The sequence below is a fragment of the Gopherus flavomarginatus genome, chromosome 19 (assembly GCF_025201925.1).
Source record: "Gopherus flavomarginatus isolate rGopFla2 chromosome 19, rGopFla2.mat.asm, whole genome shotgun sequence".
NCBI classification, from domain to species: domain Eukaryota; kingdom Metazoa; phylum Chordata; order Testudines; family Testudinidae; genus Gopherus; species Gopherus flavomarginatus.
The window spans coordinates 23,409,784-23,436,962 of NC_066635.1; the positions used below are offsets into that span (position 1 = coordinate 23,409,784).

At 48.7% G+C, this 27,179-nt stretch overlaps 1 protein-coding gene and 1 long non-coding RNA gene across 3 annotated transcripts in view; one reads left to right on the forward strand and one right to left on the reverse strand.

Moving 5' to 3' along the window:
• On the reverse strand, positions 1 to 23,154 carry LOC127037490 (uncharacterized). Its single transcript, XR_007770374.1, has 3 exons — positions 23,067 to 23,154; positions 22,197 to 22,243; positions 1 to 2,675 (listed from the first exon to the last, which is right to left on the reverse strand). It is a non-coding gene; the product is annotated as an uncharacterized LOC127037490 (long non-coding RNA).
• Positions 22,960 to 27,179, forward strand: part of NUFIP2 (nuclear FMR1 interacting protein 2) — a 24,088-nt gene continuing 19,868 nt past the window's right edge. For both annotated transcript variants that reach the window (XM_050929268.1, XM_050929269.1), the window contains exon 1: positions 22,960 to 23,175. In XM_050929268.1, the coding sequence (XP_050785225.1) occupies positions 22,971 to 23,175 (205 nt within the window). In that variant the 5' untranslated portion in view covers positions 22,960 to 22,970. The remainder of the gene's footprint in view (positions 23,176 to 27,179) is intronic.

Below are 27,179 nucleotides of genomic sequence, written 5' to 3' on the forward strand. Positions count from 1 at the left end.
TAATACATTTTAATGTTTTTAGAAGGTCTCTTTCTATAAGTCTGTAATATAGAACTAACTATTGTTGTCTGTAAAGTAACTAAGGTTTTTAAATGTTTAAGAAACTTCACTTAAAATTAAATTGACATGCAGAGCCCCCCAGACCGGTGGCCAGAACCTGGGCAGTGTGAGTGCCACTGAAAATCACCTTCTGTGCCACCGTAGGTTGACTATCCCTGCCATATAAAGTGGAATGGCTATAGGGTCCCCTGCAAACAGCAAAGGTGAGATGAGGCCCTCCTGGGCTTATTGGAGGGGCAGTTGTTTGGGGTGACCCGCACTCCCTGCCTCACGCTTCCTCCCCTCCCATCTGACTCACTCACTCTCACTGATTCAGGGGGTTCCTTTGCTCCCCATTCAGCCAGCTCATCTCCCCTATCCTCCTGGCTTGTGGTTCTGCTAAATACAGTCCCACTTGCTTCTCCCCTCCCCCCGACTCCTACTCAGATTGCTCATGCTCCACATTTGCTGCACAGCCCCACCAGGCTTCCTCCTTCAGAGACAAGTGTTCAGGCCAGCCAGCCCTCTGCCTGGCACACTTCCTGCTGGATCTCCCAGGCACCAGAGTTCCATCAGACCAGCATGAGCCTATGTGCAAGGCTCTCCTCTCCCATCCTGCACAGAGTTCCATGTAACACCCTTCTCTCGGCATGGGGCCAGTGGATCTGCAGCACCCTCTGCAGTCCCAGAAGCGGTGCAGGCCAAAGGACAGCATGGCAGGAGCCCCGGCCAGCTTCTGTCATTCCCAAGCCATGTGGTGCTCATTCCTGAAATGCCCATAAACCAGATCCTGGTGTGGAGAGCCTGCAGCCCTGGGCAAGGCAGACAAGCCCAGGCACAAGGTCACAATCCAGCCTTGTTCACAACTAAGGTGTTTGTCACACATGGTGGTGCAGAGCCTGTCAGCAGCCTGCAGCTTACAGTACAGAGATGGGATCAAAATAGCGCCAGGATTTTACAGCACAGCTAAGAATAGCTCGCAGGTCAGCCTCCTTCTGAAAGGTAGCTGGGACATCAGCTGGAGCATGCATGTTGGCATGGTCAGAGGAGCCAGGTAAACCCAGGGGAAAGGTCTGCATGTTAACCAGCTGAGCGGGATTTAGGAACGAGAAATGCTGAACCATGGCAGAGAGAGACAGGGAGAGTGCAGCAGGAGAGAGGGACACAGACAGGCAAGATGTGGGGCAGACCAAGCCCCCTCCCGGGTTGTGTCACCAGCTAAGATGGAGTGTTTTCACTGCAAGCCTTTTCCTCTTGGGATTTGATTTCTGGGGATTTGATTTCTGTGATGCTTTGACGGGCAGCACTTTACAGGCTCCCCTCTAGGGCAGTGGCCAGCATCAGTGTGCGTGGGTGGGGCAGCATGCAAGCCATCTGTCAGGGTAAAGCCCTTCATTCCCAGCCAGCGAACACGTCAGCTCTGTGACTCCACCCTCCGGCGTGGTGTGGGGCTCTGGGCGACAACACAGAGGGTGCGAGATGGAGCCAGTCACAGAGTGGGGTTTGAACATACTTCCTGCTGGGGTCACAGTCAGAAGAAGCAGCCGTTTTTCAAAAGTGTCCTATTTCCTGGCTATTTTACGCATTTCTTTCACCAAACTAGCCTATGCAACTGGACTCCTTCAGGATCGTTTGCTTGCCAAGCACTGCGTGGTCAACCAAGGCTGCTTTTCACTAAGTGCCATAACTGGGGCAAGTGTTAGTTACTTTCACTTGAACAGCTTGTGAAAGGCCCTTGCAGGACCTGCGAAGAGCCATCTGCAGCTATGGCCAATACAAAACGGCTCCCATACCATGCAGAAGGAGGTGACCCCCAGCTGAGCACAGCTCCAACTGCCTTGACAAACAGCAAGGGGCTTCCAGCCACGAGCAGCCCCCTAGAGCTTCTGCTAGCTTGGACAAGGGGGTGGCAGCTTCTAGCTGAGACTGGCCCCGTGCAGACCCTAGAAGCCTAGCCAGGGCGATGACTGCAGACAAGAGCAGTTCAAGGGAGTTCTTATCAGCTTGGTCCAGGCGAGAATTCCTGACTGGTTCACCTTGGGGAGCTGCAGACTCCAGGCCATCAGGGTCCTGGTTTGGGTCTTGGCTGCGGTGCTACGTAAGGACCAGACCACACCCAATGCAAGTCTGGGCCCTGGATGTAAAGGATTCTGCTAATGAGTTAAAGTCCAGGCTGAGGGCCTGAAATAAATGGGTCCGACTCCCATGGAAGCTGATGCTCACTTACGCCCTACTGCGCAGCTGATCAGTTTGAACTGGTTTTTAGTTTTTTAATCTGGTTAAAACTCTCCAGGGCCCTTTGAGCTGAGACCCAGCCCACTGAGCTTTACCCCAGAGCACACTGACCTGGCCACCTTTCCAAGCCCCTGGAGACAGCACGTGTGATGGGGATGCTGATGTCCACAGCTCTGGGCATTCTTACCTCACACTGATGTTGTGAGGGAGTGGGTCTGCTTGGTGCATAGGTCCCGCTGCTGGTGGCTGTGGTGCATGGGCTTCAGTCTGCTAGCTGGTTCTGCTGTCCCAGGACCATTCCTATTGCAATAATTCTTGAGATATTGGCACCTCTGGATCCCAGCTGAAGGTAGGTTTGCACTATTAGGAGTTGGGTCTCAGCGGGCTTTCTTACCCATCGTCTGAAAGGAAGTAGAAAAGGCTCAGGCTGATGTGTGAGACCAGCTCCGCAAAAACAATGTGCTTTCCCAGTAGAGCGTCACAAGACCCTGGGAATGCCTGCTCTGCCCTGCACAATAAACCAGTATCAGATGCAGTGGTGGAACCATTTCAGGGGCCATCTCCTCTGCTAACAAGCTGGAAACAGGAGAAAAGCACATTACATAACTGGCCTTGGCTGTAAATTGCAGCACACTAGACTGTCTCTTGCATTCTCTGCAGGACTGCTGGCATTAAAGAAATCCCCCTGCTTTTGAGCCCAGGAAGGTGAAAGGACTTCTCTGTGCATGGGGGAATGCATTGCCAGCCTGCCTGAGCTGGCAGGAGGGGCCCAGTCCTGGTGGGCCTCTCCCACATCCTCCAGGGTGGCACAAACATCTCAAATTTAGGTCAAGTAGGGAGGAAATGCCTTTTTGCCCCACAGTGTCAGGCTGCAGCTTTGAAATGCACTGTGCTTATATGGAGGGTTAATTGCCTGTATGACCACCCAGCAGGGTGGAACCCCAGCTAGAGTACATGGCTGTGGGATCCATGCATACAGTCTGTGTGCAGGACATTGCATGTGTACGCACAAACTTACAGGCCATTGCAATGCTCAGTGAACAACTGGTTGCTCCCCTTATTCATTGGGTGAAAAGATGTTTCCTGGGCCCGCTGTACCCTGGTGCAAGCGAAACCAATGTAAACAGGTTTAACCTGATGTCAGAGCGTCTGCACACCATGTTGCACTGCTTGAGCTCTTCCATAGCATGTGCCCATGGCTCCAAGAGCTTTAACATTCATGGTGTGTACTCCCTGAGGCTCAGTGTATCTTCTTTAAACCGAACAGCCCTAGTAAAAGGAGGACACAGGGAGGAAGCTTGCAGCCATGTCAACACTTTGTTTAATAACAAAGGCCACTTCTCAATGATACTATGCTAACTCACTGTGCGTGGCAGGACTTGACAGCTTCTTGATCATCAGTTGCCCCATTCCCTGCGTAGCTTCCACCCAGTCTCTGCAGAACTTTCACCTCCCACCAGCTCCATAGTATCATAGGACTGGAAGAGACCTCGAGAGGTCTTCTAATCCAGTCCCCTGCACTCAAGGCAGGACGAAGTATGATCTATTCTAGACCATCCCTGACAGGTGTTTGTCTAACCTGCTCTTAAAAATCCCCAATGAGGGAGATTCCTCACCCTCCCTAGGCAATTTATTCCAGTGCTTAACCACCCTGACAGTTAGGAAGTTCTTCCTAATGTCCAGCCTAAGCCTCCCTTCCTGCAATTTAAGCCCATTGCTTCTTGTCTTATCCTCAGAGGTTAACAAGAACAATTCTTCTCTCTCCTCCTTGTAACAACCTTTTATGTACTTGGAAACTGTTCTCATGTCCCCTCTCAGTCTTCTCTTCTCCAGAATGAATAAACCCAATTTTTTCAATCTTCCCTCATAGCTCATGTTTTCTAGACCTTTAATCATTTTTGTTATTCTTCTCTGGACTTTCTCCAAACACTATCAATGCAGGTGCAAATATCCATGCATGCAGGTGTTCTGGTTGTGCAGAGACACTCAGCTCTTCTCTTGCACAGAGCTCTAAGTGCTTTACAGGAGGAAAGACCGAGGCACAGGGAGGATGTGACTTATCCAAGGTCACCCAGCAGCTCAGGGCCAGAACTGGGAAAGAACCCAGGTGTCCTAGCTCCAAGACCTGTCCACTGGCCAACACCACCTCCTCATCTTTTATGCTGGGCCCTGTGGTCTGGGCTGGTGTGACACAGGACTGTCTAATGTGCAAAGCCCTGGGGACACAGTCATTCCGTGTGTAGTGCCCTCTTCCAGATAGAAACTGCGACAGGGGCTTATGCCAGGATAGCTTTAGGGACATGGCACAAGAGGTCACATGGTGAACCAAGCTCACGGTGCCCCCAGGGGGATCAGCTTTGCCAGGGAGAGCCCAATGTCTCACCCTTTTTCCTGGGGGGCACTAGAGACTCCATGGGAGGGTGTGTTTATTCCATGCTGGTTGCACTGGGCACAGGCTGTTGCCAGAGCGCCCTGAAGGCACCAATGAACTCTCACTCAAACCACATGACAGAAAGAAACTGCAGGTGTCCGGTGCAAGGCTTAGTGAGGAGAGGGCTGGGGGCCACCATTGCAGCCTGCCGTAGCAAGAAGCTCTCGGGAGTGCAGGTGCACTCAGGACAGGCAACTGGCTCTCTTGAAGCGCTGTTTGCCACACAGTGGAAGGAGACTTTGTTTTGTTTGCATGTTTTCTGACCTTGTTGGAAGCTAATGTACACAGCTTTAGCTCACTTCATCCAGAGAGCCTGGGAAGCTGAATGTTAGCAAGGCCAGTGAAGTGAACATGATAATATAGCTCTCCCCACGGCCCACTCCCACTACTCAGTGGGACTACTCCCCACTCACCCGCGCCTGCCACTCATCAGCCTCTGCTCCTTTCCAAAAGCTGTGTGGATAATGGGAGGCAGTAGCAACTCAGCAACCCACCTCCTTCCCCACCCCAGGCAGACGTAAAGCATCCCACTGCCTTCGGCCTCCTGGAGCCCTGGGCAGAGCAGATGTGAAAAGCTGCTGTTCTCGTAAACATGCTGCCTCACTTCCCACTACCTGGCCAATGGGGTAGAATTCAGCAAAGGAAACGGGAGTCTGGGTAGCAGGCAAAGCTTCCTGACAGTGAAAGCCCTAGAGCCTGGCCTTCGTGGGCATTTGCCCCAACCCAGTCACCTGCACCCACCCCTGGTGCGGACCCCAGCACAGACAGGGGAAGCTGCTCTAAGCCACAATCTGCACCCCTCCATTTCAAGCAGGGGAAAGCCCTGCTGGTGCAAACAGTGGCTTTACCTTTCAGCATTGGTGCAGCTACGCTGTTGGCACAAATTGCAGCTAATCCCAAGGTAGCCAAGACTGAGATTATGGACTAGCCTCCCAAGGGATGGCGGGAGGGCACTGAAAATGAGACTTGACAAGGTGTTAGAAACTGTACTGAAGAAAACAATGTTACCTGAGGTGGCCCCATCTGGAGATATACCAATTTCAGAACTGGAAGGGACTCTGAAAAATCACTGAGTCCAGCCCCCATCTTCACTAGCAGGACCAAGTACTGATTTTGCCCCAGATCCCCTCAAGGATTGAACTCACAACCCTGGGTTTAGCAGGCCAGTACTCAAACCACTGAGCTATGCTTTGCACCCTCACTTCTATCTCTCTGGTCCATGACCTATGGTTCACAAACACTAGGGGTTCCCCCTCCTGCATACAGAGTTACTGGCTGTCAGATAGCTCAAATGCTTCTGGAAGCCTATCTGTAGGAAACAGGCGCTTTGTCTCTGCCTCTCACAGGAAACGAAACCCATTTTGGCTGCACCCAGTTAAGACAGGCACAGAAACCAAAGGAAGGAGCAGCAAACACCAGGGCTTCACTGCTTTAATATGTACTGCGTTTCCCAACACCTCTGTGCCCTGAGTCAGCAATAACCACTCACACCCCACAATGTGTGTGTGTGTGTGTGTGTGGAATGCAGGTACATTTGAGCCTAAGAGAAGCAATCTCTTTCCTGGCCAGGCACAGCTGGGAGAGATGTAACCCGTTGTCTCCCTCCCCCAAAATGGCACAGACAGAAGCTGCAATAGATTGCCAAAGGACCAGATGCTCATCCTCTTACTCACATTGAATGGTACCTTCACTGGGGCTATCCGCTAGGCAGGATGCTCCTTGGGGTGAGTATGGGGACCAGAATCTGGGCAAAGAGAATTTAATTTCTATAATCCCTGATCTGATGGCACTTAAAATAACAGCATGTCTAAGCAAAGACACTGCAGACATTGGGCATTGGTACAGCCTGCAGGAAAGGGGGATGCCACCACAAAGCCAGTGTTGGCCCTCACCAAAGGTTCTGGAATCACTTGTGATTTTACTGATCAGAGACCAGAGAGAAAGGAGAGGTGATCCCCAAAACCCCACTGGTGACCGATCAATCCCTTAAAAAGCAATCCTACGGTGACTGTGCAGAGCCAGGGGTATTCTGCGGTGCAGTGTTTGACAAATAGAATTGCCCTGGCCTATTGGGGCAGATCCTTGCACATTTGTGTGCTCACAAAGGGTCTGTGTGGATCCAGTTGCAGGATCGGGGCCTAGGAGGGTAACAGTAGCTGACACAATATGAATGAATCTGTTTGGCAAGCGTTTTGCAGAACTCTGGATATTAAACCTCTTTTCCAAAAAGAGATTTAGATTGAAAATTCCAGTTGCCATAGCAATGTAATGCTGCTCTTTCTTGTTTCAGTTTTCTCCTTCTACTATTTCTATATCTTAGCAGCCATTAGATAAAGTGCCAATGAGACAAACCTCTGGATTGTTTATGGTAAGAATGATTTTTGTGTGGTCTCCTTGTTGAGTTGGACCCAAGAGGTTAAGGATTGCATTGTGTACGCTTCCAGGACCAGGACAGTGTCTACCAGTCTAAAGATGCTTATCGATAATCAATCATATTAATATTTAATGGCACTCAGAGAAGTCCCATGGTAATTTTGCATGATATGCTGATGATCAAAAACCAGTATAATTACATTGCTTGTGTGTGTTCACACAATGCTCCTTCTGTCGGTGGAGTGTGTCCACAGTTGGTGGTCTAGCATCGACAGAGAGAGCAGTGCCCTGGGGGTAGCTATCCCATTGTGTTCCTCGCCCCCTTCTGCAGCCAGGAGTTGTGGGAAGGCGGAATGGATTGCAGCACATCATGGGTCCACATGGGCTCAATGTCCCATGATGCAGTTTTTTTATCCCATCATTCCATGGGTTTCCAACTGGATTTCGTAGCATTTTTCAACAGTCCCAGTTTAATATGCGCCCGTCATCTCCATCTGAAAGCTTGGATCCTGCAGTGCGCTTTACTGTTGAGGTCACTGTTATCAACACATTGAGGATGGTCATGCAATATATCACGAGCTCAGACTCTTAACAGGAATCACAGTTGCCTGACCTGTTGTGTGCCATGGAAACATACAACACCAGACTACTTTTGGCATTCCCGGAGCAGCTGAACTCGGTGGACCATAGCTTTAAGGCTCTGGAAACAAGCACTGAGTGGTGGGATTGCATCGTTATGCAGGACTGGATGACGAGCAGTGGATGCAGAACTTTTGGATGTGGAAAGCCACCTTTCAGTCAGTGCGTGCAGAGCTTGCCCCAGCACTGCGGTACAAGGACATCAAAATGAGAGCTGTCTTCTTGATGGAGAAGTGCATGGCAATCGCTGTGTGGAAGCTGGTGACTCCAGACTGCTACTGGTCAATCACAAATCAGTCTGGAGTTGGGAAGTTGACCATGGGGCTACATTAACACAAGTATGCAAGGCTATTAATCGCATTCTGCTACAAAGGACTGTGACTCTTGGCAATGTGCGTGAAATAATGGTATAATGGGATAGCCTAATTTTGGCAATTAATTCATCTTTGACTACTAGCGGTAAATATGCCCAATGGGGAGATGTTAGATGTGGTGAAATTGAGTTACTACAGAGAATTCTTTCCTAGGTGTCTGGCTGGTGAGTCTTGTCCACATGCTCAGGGTTTAGCTGATTGCCATATTTGGGGTCGGGAAGGAATTTTCCTCCAGGGCAGATCGGCAGACGCCCTGGGGGGGGGTTTGCCTTCCTCTACAGCGGGGGGCATGGGTCACTTGCTGGAAGGTTCTCTGCATCTTTAAGTCTTTAAACCATGATTTGAAGACTTCAATGGCTCAGACACAGGTTTGATACAGGAGTGAGTGGGTGAGATTCTGTGGCCTCCATTGTGCAGGAGGTCAGACTAGATGATCATAATGGTCCCTTCTGACCTTAAAGTCTATGATTCTATGATGGCTTTGCAGCAATGGGATTTCCTAACTGCGGCGGTGCCATAGATGGCACATATATTCCAAGTTTGGCCCTGGACCATCTTGTGATGGAGTACATCAACAGAAAGGGGTACCTCTATGGTATTGCAGGCACTTGTGGGTCACCGTGGGCATTTCACCAACAATGCGGGATGGTACAGAAAGGTACATGACGCATGCATCTTCAGGAACACTGACCTGTACAGAAAGTTCCAAGTAGGGACTTTATTTCCAGACCAGAAGATTCCAGTGGGGGATGTTAAAATACCCATAGTAATCCTGGGAGACCAGCGTACCCCTTACTCCCATGGCTTGTGAAGCCTTACATGGGAAACCTGGATAGCAGCAAAGAGTACTTCAACAATAGGCTGAGCAAGTGCAGAATGACTGTAGAATGTGACTTTGATAGATTAAAAGTGTGCTGGTGCTGCCTTTATGGCAGGTTAGACCTAAATGAGGAAGATACTCCTGTGGTCATAGCCTGCTGCACGCTCCATAATATTTATGAGGCTAAAGGTGAAAAGCTTCCCCCAGGGTGGATCACAGAGGTGGATTGTCCTGCTGCTGAATTTGAGGAGCCAGACACCAGGGATAATAGAGGGGCACAAGGGGTGGGGGGGCGCTATTCAAATCAGCGAAGCTTTGAGGCAACATTTTGACGATGAGAACCAGTAATGTGTTTTTCTATACAGCACTCTATCACGCTTTGGTAACTTGTCACCTTGCATGACCATTGTGATGATTCCTGATCGGGATTTGTAGTCAGCTAGTCTTGTCCAATCCCTTCATCTACTTCTAGAATATACAGAGCAAAGGATAGTTCTACCTCATAAAACCGAGCAGCATCAACTCAAAAAGATCACTTACCACGGCTCTCCTCTCCTGCATCATATGCACTAGATGGACTGCTGGGACTGGCTAGACTCCTCCGGAGTGGAAAAGAGGTCCTGACTTGCTGCACCACCAGACGACCCTGCCATGTGCTCCATATCATCCTCCAACTCGACCGCCTCATTCACGACTATGTCCTTGGGGTTGAGTCCATTGTCTGCCACCTCCAGCCCTGCCGAAGTATCCATGGGTCTCTTGGCGATGGAAGATGCATCCAGCTCCTTACAGAAGTGGCAGGTCTTTGGTGCAGCACCAGAGCTACGGTTTGCCTCCCTTGCCTTCTGGTACGCTTGCCTCAGCTCCTTTCGTTTCGCACAGCACTGATGTGTGTCCCATTCGTAGCCCTTAACCAACATGGCACGAGAAATATGACCATATGTATGGAATTTCCTATGGCTGCAGTGAATCTTGAACTGCACAGCCTCCTCTCCCTACAGTGCCAGCAGATCCAACAACTCATCTGTGGTCCAAGCGGTGACTGTTTGCTATGTGGGGCTGCCACAGTCAGCTGGGAAGATGCAATGAGAGCTCTCCACACCGAGCAAACCAAGTGGAATATCAAAAATTCCCAGGCCTTTAAAGGGAAGGGGCAGATGCCTGTGTAATTGGGTACAGGACAGTGGAGTTCAAACTGCTGACCAGAGCGGTCAGGATGGGCACAGTGGGATACTTTCTGGAGGCCATTTACAGTGACATAACCAAGCAGAAGAGTTTTGCTGGCAGAAGGAGCAGTGCAGTGTGTACACTTCCACTGTTTTGTCAATGAAACCTGACTTTTGTCGACAAAACTGTGTAGTGTGGACAAGGCCTGTGCCAACTTCCAGATCCCACCTAAAGACCTTCCCTTTTCCACTTTTGCGTACAAGAAATGAGTCATTTCCATAAAAAACACCCCAGGCTATTCATTCTCTGGCCATCCCAGTGCCTCCTGTCTTTTCTGTGTCTGTCTTTTGGGCCCCAATCCTGCTATCAGATCCACATGGTTAGGGCCCCCCTGAAGCCAATGGGAGGCCATGTGCATGTGTCTGACTGCGTGGCTCTGATTCCAGGATTGGGCCTTAAAATTGTAAGCAACTTGGCAGGGATCAGCTTTAATTCGTGTCTTGTACAGTGCCTGTGCTTAACAAGTGCTAAATAATTCCTACAATACAGGAATTGCAATACTGAATCGAATTCAGGGCTCATCTAGTATCCCGTTTCCTACCATGGCCAGCATCTGATGCTTCAGAGGAAAGTGCAAAAACCCTGTAGTAGGTGTTTGTGGAGAGCGGATATGCTATGACCACTGCTTAGCATGCTGTTCGTAATTGTTTTATTGTTGCTTTATGCTTCCCACCTTGTCTGTATGTCTCCTACTATTGGTTCTTGTTTTACACTCTGATTATAAGCTCTTTGGACCAGGCATGGTCTTTTTGTTACATGTGTCTAGTCCCTGGTACTGATCCCTGACTGGGTCCTCAGGCACTACTGCAATACCAGTAACTGAATCACCAGCAGTCAGAAGCTGGTTTATGCCTTAAACTCTCCTACTTCGTCACCCTGCCCACATCCTGGTTTATACATTAATATTTACTATAACAACTCTGGATATTCTTGTTAGCCGCATAAACTGCCACCCTTTTTGGAATCATGCTACAGTCTTGCCCTCAATTATATCTTGTGGCAAGGAGTTCCACATACCAATAGTGCAATGTGTGAAAAATCATTAAATTTATCAGGTTTGAATTTCCTACTTTTCAGTTTCACTGAATGTGCCCTTGTTCTTGTGTTCTCCTAGACTCATAGACTTTAAGGTCAGAAGAGACCATCATGATCATCTAGTCTGACTTCCTGCACATCACAGGCCATAGAACCTCACCCACCCACTCGTGTAATAGACTCCTAACCTCTGACTGAATTACTGAAGTCCTCAAATCATGGTTTAAAGTCCTCAAGTTACAAAGAATTCACCATTTACACTAGTTTAAGCCTGCAAGTGACCTGTGCCCCGTGCTGCAGAGGAAGGCAAAAAATCTGCTAAACTGACACAGGAGAAGATTCCGTCCCGATCCCAGATCGGCAATCAGTGACCCTGGGCATGTGAGCAAGACCCACCAAGCAGATACCTGGGAAAGAATTCTCTGTAGTAACTCAGAGCCCTCCCCCTTTAGTGTCCCACCTCTGGCCGTTGGGGATTTTTTATTCAAAGTTCTAATCTACCTTCTCTAGACCATTCATAATCTTGTATACCATCTCTACCCCAATATAACATGATCCAATATAACATGAATTTGGATATAACGTGGTAGAGCAGCGCTCCGGGGGGGGTGGGGCCAGGGGCTGCGCTCTCGACAGATCAAAGCAAGTTTGATATAACGCAGTTTCACCTATAACATGGTAAGATTTTTTGGCTCCCGAGGATAGTGCTCTATCGGGGTAGAGGTGTACCTTTACTCTGTCTCCTTATGCATCTCCTCTCTAAGGCAAACAGTTCTATTTATTTCAATCTCTCTTCAAATGAGAGCTTCCCTATGCCTCAGTCATTCTAGTCAGCCATATCTGAGCCCCCTGGAATTCTGCTATATGAATAAAACAATAATAATAAAATAAATAATTACAAAAATCAATGGTATTAGTAATATGTATTTGTACTGTGGTAGCACTGAGAGACACCTAACCCAGGATTGTGCCCTCCTGTGCTAATCACTCTGCTTTACACACACAAGTCCCTGCACGAAAGAAACGTGGCATGTCCAACAGTGAATGAAATGAAATGAAGTGGTGAATGAATGACCTTATAACTGTTGTGTTGGAACAGACACAAAGTATTTGTCCTGTCTTCCAGAGATCAGAGTTCCCTGCAAGCAGCCACTGGTACGTGCCCTGCCCAGAGAGACAGCAAGCCTGCCTTGGTTGCTGCTGCTCTGGGGCCCTGCTGCAGTAGTCCTGTGGCATTGTCTGCAGCCTGCAGAGTGGGATTCATGTGGAGTATACCAGGTCCCTGCATGATCCAAGGCGGTGGGAGCCTGGGCGGAGATATAAATCCAAGTCTCTGTGAAATCCTGGACAAATAACCACGGCAGAAGCTCAAAGGCAGGCTTGGCTAAGGCTGACCTGCCAGCCTGCCTCATGCATGGCTTCCCTATTGCATCCAAGAACCCGCCTCCAACTTACTTGGTCACACTTTAAGAAACAAGTTTCGTGTTTCAGGCAGACACAGGGAGCAGATGTTACCCATTTCTGTGTGATCACAAGAATGTGTTTATAAGACGGGACATTCCTCAGATCCAGTCCTACTAAAACATGGATCTAGCCACCAGAAACAAATGCCGCCTAATACCTACACATAACACCCTGGGTCTGATCCTGTTACATTAAGGCCCATTCACACCATTGTGGCCTGAGGCCTAGAAAAATCAGGTATTTCATACCAATATGACCCTGTGAAATGATGATTGATACTGTCATTATGTGTGAAAGAGGAAACGACTTCTAAGGTTTTTGAAGAACCCTAATTTATGGATAAAAGCTAAAAAGCTCTCCAGAAATACAGTTTTTGATGTCGGAGTTGTTTTGGAGAGTAAACAAAGAATTGACAACACAGTGGCCACGAGGATACATCTTGAATGTGGTTGACAAAAGATTTGATAAAGTACATACTGTTAAATGGGCATGTTTAAACTGCTAGACAGGAGAGAGAAAGAAATATAAGTGCCCAACATGTCCATTCCTACCAGCCAAAAGAGCTCACGTTCTCTTTTACCTCTGCCAGACCTCTTTGGGTGAGTTCAGTCCCAGACTCCATACACAAGATCCTTCACGTTGTCTTTCTTTGGGGCCGTTGTGGCCCCAAAGAAAGACACTTCTGTGATGCAGTAGGGACTGTCTGTGTGGGGAGTGGGAGAGCAGGGGAGGACTTTAGGGGATGGACGATGCCAGGGCCTGTAACCTGAGCTAGGTAAGGGAGGGGAAAGGTCAAACACCTTTGCCCGGGAAGGGGAACAAAGGAAGGGAGTGGCAGGAGGGAAGCAGTTGGAGTTTGGGCTTGGGGCTGTGTGGGTGGAATTCAGGGTATCCTAGCTAGGAACCAAGCACCCTGAAAGCCCAGAAGGACTCGGTGGAGGGGTCCTGACTGTGCCTGCAAGCCCTGCTGTAACCTGTGTTCCTGTTGTCCAATAAACCTTCTGTTTTACTGGCTGGCTAAGAGTCACCGTGGGTCCCAGGAAGAGGGGTGCAGGGCCGGACTCCCCCACACTCCGTGACAACTTCAATGATAGACTCCACTTTACCTAACATGGACAAGACTATTAGGAAACATAACTCCAGGTTAGATGCAACGTTATGTTCTCTTGTTAATGTAGTAACTGAACCCAGTGAGAATATATGCACCCTTATCTTCGAGATGAAAGGCTGCAAAGCAATCTGGTCCCCATTGCATGACTGTGTCCTGGGCAGGTTATACTGGTCTCTGACAAAGATCTGAGTATTCCATGACTCTTGCATATTAACAGCAATTGTCCTGCCAATAAGGTATTTCTGTACTCAATTAAAATGTATTGAATTGAGACAGACTGGCTGGATGGGACTTGAGGAGAAACAAGGAAGTGGTGAGCCCTTCAGGAGGATAGAAGACTGCAGGGGTGATGATAGAGGCACCCGCTGCAGAGGGTGTTCTGACATCTTAATTGAGGACCTGTCAATCCTGGCTGCAACCCTTAGGCCATGTCTACACTACCACTTATGTTGGCAAAACTTATGTTGCTCAGGGAGCTTCTCCCACCGACATAGCTACTGCTGTTCATTGGGGGTGGTTTAATTATATTGACAGGAGAGCTCTCTCCTGGCTACACAAGAGATCTTACATCAGCATAGCTGAATCGGTCCAGCTCTGTGCTGTGCAATGCCTCTCCACCTGCAGTACAATGCATTCATCATCAAGGGATCAATCCTGCAAGGTGCTGAGCAGTCTGACCCTGATCCAGAAACCCAATAGGACTATGCACGTGCTCAAACTTAAACACATGCTTACGTGCTGTGTTGGGTTGGGGTCAAAGGGCTCACTGATTTGCAGGTTCAAGATCTTGGTGAAATATTGATATTGAATTCAATTCTGTGCTAAGGCCATGATCAATATTTAGACACACAGCAAATCTGATGTTCCAATTTTTAAAAATGTTGAACCAGAGACACACAAAATATTATAAAGCCAGTAAAAAAAATTAAAATTGGTTAATTTTAAATGCTCCTAACTTGTAATTTAATCAATAAAATAAATTTAAAATGTTCACAGAAATTTTTCTAGACGTTTCACAGAGTGGTGAGAGTTTGGAAAGAAATATTTTGTTGTTCTTAGAAAAAAATCCCTGGAATTAATCCCCAGCATTATTTAAAGCAAAATTCCACCATATGGAACCAAGGCCACCATCTCCATAATTCAACTTTGTTATATCCTTGATTCCACTTGAAACAGCTGATTCAGTCCTTACTGATCTCAATTTGCACATTTTTGGACAGTGGATTCTCAGAGAAGCAGTGTATTTTAAAGACATATAAGGTATGAGCCAGCTCTGAATGAAAGAGCTAATAGTGACACTGACTGTGCCCAAGCTCTGGGCCTGGTGGCGGGATTATTTGTCACATGGAGTGGATGTGGAATTTGGGGACGATGCCCTCTTCCCTGTGCATGAGGCCTAGCAGACTGGTCACACACAGACGTCAGCAGGAGCAGCTGCAAGATGGGAAAACATGGGAGTAGAGGGGGCAGGAGGAGCTGAACTTACCATTTCCCTCCTGAGGAGCTTTGGAGAATGCAGTCCCTGTCTCTAAGTAAGTTTAACACATTGTCTAACAAGCACAACAGCATTCATATTATTGATTTGGGGCTTAATACAGCTTCAACGGAGTCAATGGGAGCCTGGCCTGGCCCTTATTCCTGGGTCACAGACATTTTGCCAGACTGAGGGCTGAATGGGGAATTTGCTACAGACTGCAGGGAATGCCCCTGTAACACTGAATGCAGTGGTGGAGGGTGTGAGTGCCAACCTCTGGGCAGACTGTTAGGAAGCAGGGCACAAACCTCAAATAGGTGGTGAGTTCAATATTTAAACTCCACCAACCAATGATCGTGTGCAAACTCTTCAGACACTATAACAGACTTAACATGGAGTCACAAACAGTCCTCCCCTCCCCCCTTGGGTACTTGCATCTATCTCGCACCCACATGAGCCTATCTTTGTGATAGACGGTCCCTGACACCAAGGATCACAGCAATATTCAGGTTACTCCCAGTCCCAAAGGACTAGTCACTTACCCCAGGTCAATTGCACCTCAGATCACACACCAAAGACAATGTTTGCAGCCAATCCTATAATAAACTACCTACAGATTCATTAAATAGGAAAATAAAACCAGAGAGTTATTTACAAGGTTTAAGGAGGTAAACATAGATACACAAATGGGCTACAATCTTAAGCTTCTATAATCAACAAGCTCTGTATGTCCTTTAGGGCTAACCCAGGCTAAGCAGCTGCGGATCTCTTGCTCATGCCTACAAACACTTTGCCCCTCAGAGTCCAAGCAGCACAGAGATACCGAATTCCTTTTGTTTGGGGTTTTTATCTCCCTCCTGCCCTGTACTCTGAGCTGCAAACTTAGCTGGTGGGAAGAGGAGATGGAGAGAGTCCACTTGCATGACTCACCTTAAGGAGGAAGAGGAGAGCCGAACAACAGAAGTCTTGTGTCCTGTTTCTGACAATATGCAAGGAGATTCTGGCTGCAATGTCCCACAATACTTGGGCTGGTATCAATGGACCTTTCCTTTTGGAAAGGGTGTAATATTTTCTGTTGAAGAGCAGCCCTTCACACTAACTTGTCTCTCTTGTCTGGTGATCTACACAGTCACAAAGACTCACAACACAACGGCTCAGATATTACCTGGGATACAGATGTTACAAGTGAGATTAACACAGGCAGCAGCTCACAAGCATTCAATAAAGTCTAAACCTGAAACACATTCTTATCATTCTAATACCTGTTATAACAACACTAACACACAGGTGAGCCAGCTCTGTATTTGTCAGGATTCAACTGAGACATGGGGACCTTGGCATGAACTGGCCATGATCTGCTGGTGTCACAGCCCCTAAAAAGAACAAATTGCAACTACCTTTAATATGGACAGACAGTCCACAGAAACTACAGATTAAAAAAAAAAATCAAAACCTTTTTTTTAAACCAAGTGGTAAGCTGCTGTGTACCTTGTAAAGTGTTAAAAGAAACTCAGATAGTGTGGAGGTTTAGCAAAGATCTCATTATGTTTCAGATTCCTCAAATCTCTAACAAGCAAAAAATGTAGGTGTGGGAGTTAAAATTATGGTGGGAGAAGCTTTACCACCTACACAACAAAAATGCCCCCTGCTGTTTGATTTGTAAACTGTCAACTATACTTTGTGTAAATAACATTTGTAATCTGTAAACTCTGTGGGGCAGGGACTGTCTTTGAACAGCGCCCAGCACAATGAGGCCCTGATTCTGATTGGGATCTCCGCGCACTACTGAATTATAATATACATAATTGTAATGGTTAAGGTTGCAAAGTCAAGCTCTCAAAAGTTAGCTAATGTCAGTTTTACAGTTGTCTGTGAAAGGTTAATTCAACCCCCTTGTGTGTCGGTCTTATGATTAAGCCTGCAATTTAGTCATGGAGGTCACGGAATCCATGACTTCAGAAGACGTCCGTGACTTCAGCCAGCGCCAGCTGGGAGCTACAGGGTAGCCCCGCAGCTCCCTGCCACTGCTCCCAGCCACCATGGGCAGCAGGGGGTATCCACTGCTCCCAGCCACCGTGGGCGGCAAGGGGGACGCCCACTGCTCCCGGCTGCTGTGCGTAGCAAGAAGGATCCCTGCCGCTCCCTGCCCATGCAGGGGTCGGGGGGACCCAGCGTCTGGTGCAGGGCCATCCCAAGGGGAGGGAAGGCCCAGGACATAGGCGCAGAGTTTCTAATCTGCTGGGGGGTGCTCCCCCCACCTCCGCCCAGACCCTTCCCTCCAGGCCCCACCCCGCACTGCTTCTTCCCATCCCCAACTCCACCCCCACCACACCTCTTCCCTCCCCAATTCCACCCCTCCCCCGAGTGTGCTGTGCCTTTGCTCCTCTCCCCAGCACCTCCTGGTGCCATGTAACAGCTGATCCACGGCAGGCGGTAGGTGCTGAGAAGGAGGGGAAGGCACTGATCAGTGGGGCCCACCAGCAGGCAGGAGGTGCTGGGGGGAAGGGGAGGTTCTGGTAGGTGGACTGCTGGTGGCTGCCGCTCACCTCCTCATCCTTCCTCCACCTACCGCTCTCCTCCTCGCTGTCTACCCCTCCACCTGCCTCCTCCCCCCCACCTGCCACTCACCTCCCCACGACTGTATCGACGCGCGGGGCCCAGGGCGGTTGCCCCGGTTTGCCATACCCAAGGGACAGCTCCGCCTGCCCCCATAATGGAAATAAGGCATAATTTTTTAACAGCGAGAGTAATTAACCATTGGAACAATTTATCAAGGGTCAGGGTGGATTCTCCATCACTGATGATTTTTAAATCACAATTGGATATTTTTCTAAAAGATCTGCCCTAGGAATTATTTGAGGGAAATTCTCTGGCCTGTGTTATACAGGACATCAGACTAGATGATCACAACGCTCTCTTCTGGGCTTAGAATTTATGAAAAAACCCATCCTGCCTTATCTCCCTCTGTTCCTGTCCTCCCCAGTCTGCCTTGTCCTCCTCTGCTTCTGTCCTTCCCCACCCTGCTCCTGTCTCTGCTCCTCACCCCTCTGCATTCAAGTTAAGGTGCTTCTTTCTTCTTCTCCATGCTGCCTGTACACCACCAGGGAGCATTTGAAGAGAAAAGGAGAGACAGTCTCCCTGCTCTAAGTTCTAGTATCACAGTGGCTCCTGAGGCCCACAAATAGCAATTGCAGGGAAAGTAGTGCTAACCCCTGGAGCCCTGACCTGGAGCACTCCCAAGAGAGATGCGATGTTTGGAGAATATAGCTGCTAAACTCTAACAAGCCTCTTCTGAGCATGTGTATGTGGTGATTTCCAGAGAGTTGCAATTCTGCCATATGTTCATAATGCAGCAAAAAGCAGCTTTCTAACTCCAGAATGACACCTCTGCTCCAGTCAAATTTCAAAGTCCCTCCTGCAAAGATCTGCTACAATTTTTCAACAAAACCACTATAAGAATTTTTTTAACCTTGGCAAAACAACCTATTTTCCTCTAACCGTGTTCTCAGAAATGACAGAATCATTTTTGCTGAAGTGTTCCAGAAAAATTTAGCCTGAAGCAGACACCAGCATGGAAAATGTCAGCCCAAACAGTTAAAATTTGGCAAAATACAAGGAAATGAAAACAGTGTCTTTCTTACAGCAGAAAGTGTTAGGCAACCTTAATTATAGGTGTTGCTGCCTGCTTCCTGTGTAATACTAATAATTTTCGGATTAGATCCTAAAAGGCACTAAACACAAATACAATACTGGAATAATAAGAATTCACAATTTCAATATCAAACACATTTGAAAGTATATTTTAATGACAACCTAAAAATATAAAGAACATATGCATATTACTGGTTTTATACTTGAGGGTTGAAGAGTCTCTTATTTAAGAAGCTCTGTCACCTAAAAATACTCCTGCAGCTACATCTTACTAATATAATTTCAAAAATGATAAAGAATAATTCTGAGTAAGATATATTTTTTGTACTTCACATTTTTAGTTAATTTTAGTGCTGATGAAAAATGCTGACTAACATCCATGAGGACTGAAGACCTCCATTTCTCCACAGAACAGGTTCTAGGTGCCGTGCAATGAAACCATTCAGGTAAAGTTCTGATTAAAAGCAACATAAAAGTTGGCATGACAGACAAGTGTAACCTGGAACAGCATGTGCATTCACTGACAGAGCTCTGAGCATAAACATGTCAGTGTTGTTTTGCTTAACATAAGAACATAAGAACGGCCGTACCAGATCAGACCAAAGGTCCATCCAGCCCAGTATCTGTCTACTGACAGTGGCCAATGCCAGGTGCCTCAGAGGGAGGGAACCTAACAGTCAATGATCAAGTGACCTCTCTCCTGCCATCCATCTCCATCCTCTGACAAACAGAGGCTAGAGACACCATTCCTTACCCATCCTGGCTAATAGCCATTTATGGACTTAACCTTCATGAATTTATCCAGTTCTCTTTTAAACGCTGTTATAGTCCCAGCCTTCACAACCTCCTCAGGCAAGGAGTTCCACAAGTTGACTGTGCGCAGCGTGAAGAACTTCCTTTTATCTGTTTTAAACCTGCTGCCCTATTAATTTCATTTGGTGGCCCCTAGTTCTTGTATTATGGGAACAAGTAAATAACTTTTCCTTATCCACTTTCTCCACATCACTCATGATTTTATATACCTCTATCATATTCCCCCTTAGTCTCCTCTTTTCCAAGCTGAAGAGGCCTAGCCTCTTTAATCTTTCCTCATATAGGACCCTCTCCAAACTCCTAATAATTTTAGTTGCCCTTTTCTGAACCTTTTCTAGTGCCAGTATATTTTTTTGGAGGTAAAGAGACCACATCGGTACACAGTATTCGAGATGTGGGCGTACCATGCTTCTAGGCAAAACTATAGGCTTCCAACTTATCTGGGTATCAAATTCAGCCCAAATACTTCATATAGAATAGTCAACATAAGATATGACATAAATGGCATTAGAACACTTTTTATTTTGGAAGGCTGTCCCTAAGATATGCTATTTAAGGGTGAAAAGAGAATAGTGACAGGTTTGTATAATTTTTGGTGGTACCCAGAACAGGTCCAAGTCCTGCCCTCCCGCCCCCCACCCCCCCCTAAGACTCTGGGACGGAGTTTGGCATGCAGGAGGGGTTTGGGCTCTGGGACAGAGCTGGGTGTGGGTTGCGGGCCCTGGGCTGGGGCAGGGGGTAAGACAGGAGGTAATTGTCCTGATCTGTTCAGCACCGGTGAGGCATCAGCTGGAGTACTGTGTCCAGTTATGGGTGTCAAACACTGGGAGTGATGTAGACAAATTGGAATGTTCAGAGGAGAGCAATAAAAATGATAAAAGGTTCAGAAACCCTGACCTACAAGGAAAGGTTTAAAAAATAGGTATGCTTAGTGTTGGAAAAAGGAGTCTGAGACATGTCCTGATAACAGTCTTCAAATATGATAAGGACTTTTATAAGGAGAATGGTGAACAATTGTTCTCCCATCCACTGAAGGTAGGAAAAAGAGTAATGGGGTTAATCTGCAGGAAGCGAGATTTAGGTTAGATAGTAGGAAAATCTTTCTAACTATAAGGATAGTTAAGCTCTGGAACAGGCTTCCAACGGAGGTTGTGGAATCCCAATGCTGGAGGATTTTAAGAACAGGTTAGACAATATGCGTAGACCATCCCTACCAGGTCCTGCCTCAGCGCAGGGGGCTGGACTAGATGATCTCTTGAGGTCCCTTCCAGCCCTGACATTTCTAAGAGTCTATGTCAACAAAATAATTCTAAGACAGTGCATAAATAACACTTATTTTTTTCCTTACTAGTACTGGTAATAACAAGGGATAGATGTTTCCTACTATGCGGAAACTTTTCTCACTAAAGATACTCACTTTGTAGTTATTTTCCTACTTTGTTTTGCCAAATTTTGTGTTGTACGTGATTGAAGAGTTGCACAGGTACTTAAGTGATGAGATGTAGATAACAGGGTCTCTGAGTGTTTGAGCGATGTGTTATTGATACCTTGTTGTGAATGGTGCAAAGCAAGGATACAACATCCTGCAAAGGTCATGGAGAATCTTGTCTGTCCCACACGTAACCATGTTTGTGGTTCTTGAAATGGTCTGATCTAGCAGGTTCACTTACAGTGTTTGCTGAATCCTTGTATATGGACATGAGTGTGAGACTCCATCACTTCTATTTTGTTTAACTGGTTGAGTGTGCTTTCATCTGATAATCTGCTACTGGAGTTCTCGAAGAAGACAGTATGTTCCAGCTCTCTCAGACTACTCCTGCAGTTGAATTCAGTTTCTTTCTGACTCTGACCAGGGGTGCTGGAGAGCAATTGAACCAAACGTAAACCCGGCATATAATGGAAACCTCGTCAAGCCAAGGAGGTGTGGCAACACCCACAGCACCCATGACTCTGACATCTTAAATAAAGGTTAGTGCAAATACAATAATTTATCATTTGCTAATTTAAATCCCTGGCTCAATCAATTTCAGTTTGCTCATTTTGAAAGTTATTTAAACTAAACTCTGCTTAAAACATACACCCAAGCAACCTCACTGATTTAAATAGGGTTGCCTGGAAAGTGATGGCAGGATTTGACTCATTTATGTTTAAATGAGTATTTGCTTCTCCCCAACCTTCCTCTAATTTGATCCTGCAGTGAAGTCAGAATCTGAATCAGGACATAACATTAATTTCCAGAATGTGAGATTGTAAAGTTTCAAAACAGAATTATCACAGACTTTTCTGCACAATCAAGATGGAAAAAGCTTTTATTCAACCCTTAAAGGCTGAAATAATAGCAATGGGAATACAAAAAATGACTGGCCAAGTACACTGTTTTTGGATGAGTTCTTTTCCCCTAATTTAACTATTATTAGAAAAAAACACGGCAAAATATCCCCCACCCCGCCCCCTTTCATTTAAACTAATCCTAAATCAGAACTTTCTCTTAGCAGCAAAAATGATCTTACCTGCCGTGTTTCATTTCCTTTCGGAAACTTTAAATGTTGATTCTTCCCTGTACAAAGGAAAAATTGGTTAAAACGGCACCGTGCCCTTTTAGAAAATTACACAGACACTGCCCTGTGGAGCTTTATAATCCCTCCATGGAAAGAAAGAGATTAGCATCTGAATGCAATGCAGAATGAATCCAGAATACAAAATGATTTGCAGGCTTCTTTAAACGTTTGCATTATTTATTTGAATTACTGTTCAGCTGGGTTGGTGGCATTTTCCTTGTGCTTCAGCTCCCCTCCTTCCTTAGAAAAGTAAAATAACGAGCGAATGTGCCGTTTGCAAAAGAGGCCGGGGGGAGGGGAGGAAACGGAGTCGCTGCAGAGGGAAATCAAAGTAAAAGTAGCAATCGGATTGCGCCCGAACCGGAATCTGCCTGCTCGCAGCGCGTGTGGAAAGTGCTGCTCGCGGACAGCAGCGCGAAGCAGGCGGGCAGGCAGAGACCATAGTGCTGACGTTGGAGGCCCAGCCCTGGGGAGGTTGCAGAGGGTAAATGGTCCGGCGCTGGCTGGCGATGGAGAAGGGGGGGCGGGGAAAGCGGCCCTGGAAGCTTCCTGATTGCTGGAGCGCAGCTGCCAGTCTGCCCGGCTCCCCCAGCCAAGCGGAGCGCTAGTGAGGAGCCACACTGCTCGTCTCCCCCAGCCGGAGTGAGAGCCCCGCGCCCGGCCCGCAGACCCACGCCCGGACGGTGCAGCGAGCCCGAGCCCCAGCCCCAGCCCCAGCCCCTTTCAATGGAGGAGCAGCCCGGCCAGCACCACCACCACCACCACCATTACTACTACTACAACCACAACCACCACCAGCACCACCTCCAGCAGAGCCCCTACCTGCAGCACGCGGCCGAGCCCGGCCCCAAGGCCCCGCCGAAGCCGCCGCTGAAACATGAGCACAAGCACGCGGGCCCGCAGCCCCAGGACACGCCGAAGAAGAAAACAGGTTCGGGAGGCCGGAGAGCGGGGCTGGGCCTCGGGCCGGGGGGGGAGGCCCGGGGGCAGGGGTCGGGCGGGACCGGGCCGGGGCTGGAACTCGGGCCGGCTGAGGCCTGGGGGGGGGCTGGGGCAGGGGTCGGGCGGGACGGGGCTGGGCTGGGCTAGAACTCGGGCTGGGGGAGGCCTGGGGGCGGGAGCTGGGGCAGGGGTCGGGCGGGACGGGACGGGGCTGGGCTGGGGCGGGGGAGGCCCGGGAGCGGGGCGGGGGTCGGGCAGGACCGGGCTGGGGCTGCGCTGGAACTCGAGCCGGGGGAGGCCTGGGGGCGGGGGTCGAGCGGGACGGGGCTGGGCTGCGCTGGAACTCGGGCCGGGGGAGGCCTGGGGGCAGGGGTCGGGCGGGACGGGGCTGGGCTGGGGCGGGAGAGGCCCGGGAGCGGGGCGGGGCGGGCAGGGGTCCCGGGAGGCTCGGCGGGTGGCGGTGACGGGGGAGGATGGGAGCGGCCCCTGCCGTGTGTGTCAGGCCTGCCCCGGGAGCGGCCCGGCCGGCGTGACCTTCCCGGCTGCGGGGCGGCCCGGCTCCCCGGCCCTGCGCTGGGCCCTCGGGCGGGGCTTCGGCCGCGGCCCCCTCCCCCGGCCCGGCTGGAACATTCTCCGCGGCTCTCGGGCCGCTTCCTGTCCGCCATGTTGGGAGCCGGGCCCGGCGCGGGGAGCCGCTGGCCGGGCCTGGGGCTGGGACCCCCCCGCGCCGGCCCCACCCGGGCCCGCCTCCCGCCACAGCGGCCCCTGCGTGGGCCTGGGCGGGGGCGGCTCTGTGGGGCCAGCATCTCGGCGCGGGGCTCGGCTCCGCGGGCGCGTTTCCCGCTCCCCGGCTGGGCGGGGTGGGAGCTGGGGGGTCGGGCGGGGCCTGGGTTTGGGCCTGGCGGCGGGGTGGGAGCTGAGGGGTCGGCCGGGGCCTGGCGGGGGGGTGGGAGCTGGGGGGCCGGGGCCGGGAAGGGAGCTGGGGGGGGCGGCGGGGGCCTGGGCCGGGCGGGGGGGAGGGAGCTGCGGGGGCGGCGGGGGCCGGGGGCGGGCGTGGCCGTGCCGGGGGCCCGCGGTTGTGGCGAAGGAGGCGGCGGGTGGGCAGGGGCGCTGGGGGGGCTGGGCCTGGCGCTCCGGGCGGGGGCTGCGGGGAGGCCAGGCCGCCCCCTGGCAGTAGCAGCACATGGCCCGGGGCGGGCGCGGGGGGTGGCACGTTGGGGTGAACCCCGCTCAGCCCCCACACAGCGCCCGGGCTTGAAACACTTGGGCGGCATGGCCAGCTGCCTGCCCCCAGCCCTGGGCAGCGAGGGGCACAGGGCAGTGGAGGTTGTTTTATTAATGGAGGTGCTCGTCTGTGCTGCGAAGATGGCTATGCTTAGCCTTCTCCCCCGGTCCTTTGTGTGAGCGGAGTATAAACTGGTCCCTTTCCCCCTCCAATAGTGCCTGGTGATAGGTTGGAGGGGGTGGGAAGGGGAGATTTACAGGGTTTACCTTAGGTTTGTTTAATGTAAATGTCCCAAAGCTCCCCACTGTAAGTGAAGACAAACATTGGGTTGTAGGTTAGAGATTGGAGGGAAGTGCCTAGCTTCTCTGGAGTCAGCCTTCAGTAAACAGGATTAAACTTAAATTGATTTTATTAGGGCTCCATGTTTGTGACAGTTTCTAGAACATCACACTGAAATACAAAATTTCAGTGCAGTGTGCCTTCAAACACCACTCCTCAGGAAACCTTTTGTGCCCTTCAAATGCAGGCAATGGAAGCGTTGCTTCAATGTCTGGAGAAATGGGGGAATTCTTTAGACGCTATGAGAGAAGTTAGCTGGTGTTCTGGATTTGCTGAAGGATCAAAAGAAATTACTCTGCTAACAATGGAATGGCAATAGATTTCTAAGGCCCTGATTCTGTGAGTGGAATCTTAGACTCATTTGGATTTTCATCACAATTAATAGGACTTCACATGGGGATATGGGCCTGCCTGCTCAAATCTGGTTGCAGGCTTAGGACCTGAGAAATAAAACTCTATGTACAATATGTGGATTTTCAGTCTCGCAGATCCTCAAGTGCTTTTTGGGTATATTGAGGGATTGTTTTATCTACCACTGAAAAGCAGCAACTTCTTGGGTGCAGTAGTTATTTAACAAATAACACAGAAACCCTACATAACAGTTTCAGGCTGCAAAGTCAAGAATCCCATATCCATTTGAAACTATGGGTGAGACCTTAGACGCATTTGAATTTGGCCATGATACACTGTACATTCTTCACCGGGGCTAGGGTATCATTAATAACATAAGAGGTCAGGACCTTAGGTTTTCATCTTATGCCATAGATGGCAATTCCAGCCAGTGCAGTGTGTCTCACCTCCCAGCATTATCCTGGCGTGTGCTGAATTAACACCTCCACTGCTGAATGGCTTATTCAATCATCAGCACCTTAGAAGTAGGATATGCACCTACCACTGCAGACCAATGCCATCATTCCTTGGCCTCGTCTACACCTAAAATTTAGGTCAACCTACCTACATCACTCAGGGATGTGAAAAATTTCACAGCTGTGCAACATAGGCCAATGTAACCCTCAGTGTAGGTGCAGCTATGTTGATGAAATAATTTCTCTGGGCCTAACGACCACCTCTCGAGAGGGTAGATTTACTACAGAAACCAAAACCAGCCTTCCACTTCTGTAGCAAGTATTAAACGACAGTGATGTAGTTGCAGGTGTGCCTCTGTAGCACTTGTAGTGTGGACATACCCTTGGTTTGTGAGAGCACAGGCTGAGGTAGTATAGTTGTGCTACTAAAAATCCTAGCATAATGACAGGTTTCAGAGTAGCAGCCATGTTAGTCTGTATCCGCAAAAAGAACAAGAGTACTTGTGGCACCTTAGAGACTAATTTATTAGTCTCTAAGGTGCCTCAAGTACTCTTGTTCTTTTTAAAAATCTTAGTAACACTATTGGTTGGTACTGTGATATGACTGTGTGCACAGAGGAATTTTTTTTTCTTGTAGAATTAAAACTAAATGAACCATAAATTCCCACAATGGTCCTATAATATATAAGAAAAATGTTCACTCTGAACAGTTCAAGTGTGGATTAGAATGTATGCTTAAAACCAATTCTGCTCTTACCCCCAGCACAAGAGTGGTTAATAACCTTCACTTCTGCCTTCAGGATGTGGGCTTTCAGCATGGAAAAACAGGCATTGATATCGCATTTGACAGTGGCGGGCCTGCTGCCATGATACCAGCACTGATTTTGGTACATGGGTGTAAATGGTAGTGCCAAGTGCTGGCCAATCTCTCCCTTGTCCTGGCATTATTTTGTCTAGATAGTGTATTGGAAAAATAAATCTGTTAGTGCTTGTCTGTAACAAAAACTGGTCCAATTATAAAATGTGATATAAGACAACAAATAATACCACACATCTATTCTCCACACAATTCAGCATCAGTATTTTAAACTTCATAAAGCTTCTTGGGAGAGTGACAACACATTGTCTCTTTGTGATTAGAAAACCATTCCTCTCTGGTTTTCTTACATTGCCTGTGAATTAGGTATATGTCGCAACTGCTCTACGACATCTTCCTTTCAATACCTAAGTAAAATCCTAGCTTTTGTATTAGTGGAAGAAAGGCTGTATTCAAAAATAGAGATCCCAGCAACTTCTCTGGGGGCTTGATTCTGCTTCCAAGGAAGCCCATGGAAAAACTCCCATTGCCTTCCATGGTGTGAGACTGGTCTTTCAGTGATTTTATAACTGGCAGTCCAGAAGGTCCTTCAGAGAATTCATTCCAAATACCTCACTTCCATTCATTGAAAACTAAACTGTGGGTAAGGATCTGATCCTAAACCCATTGAAGTCACTCTGGAGTTTTTCTGTTGACTTCGTTAGACTCTGCAGGGGGCTGGGATTCCTAAATGCTATTCTCAAGGAGCTGAAGGGAAGAATCTCCAGTAACTTCTCTGGCCCACAAACCAGTTTAATGACAGAAAA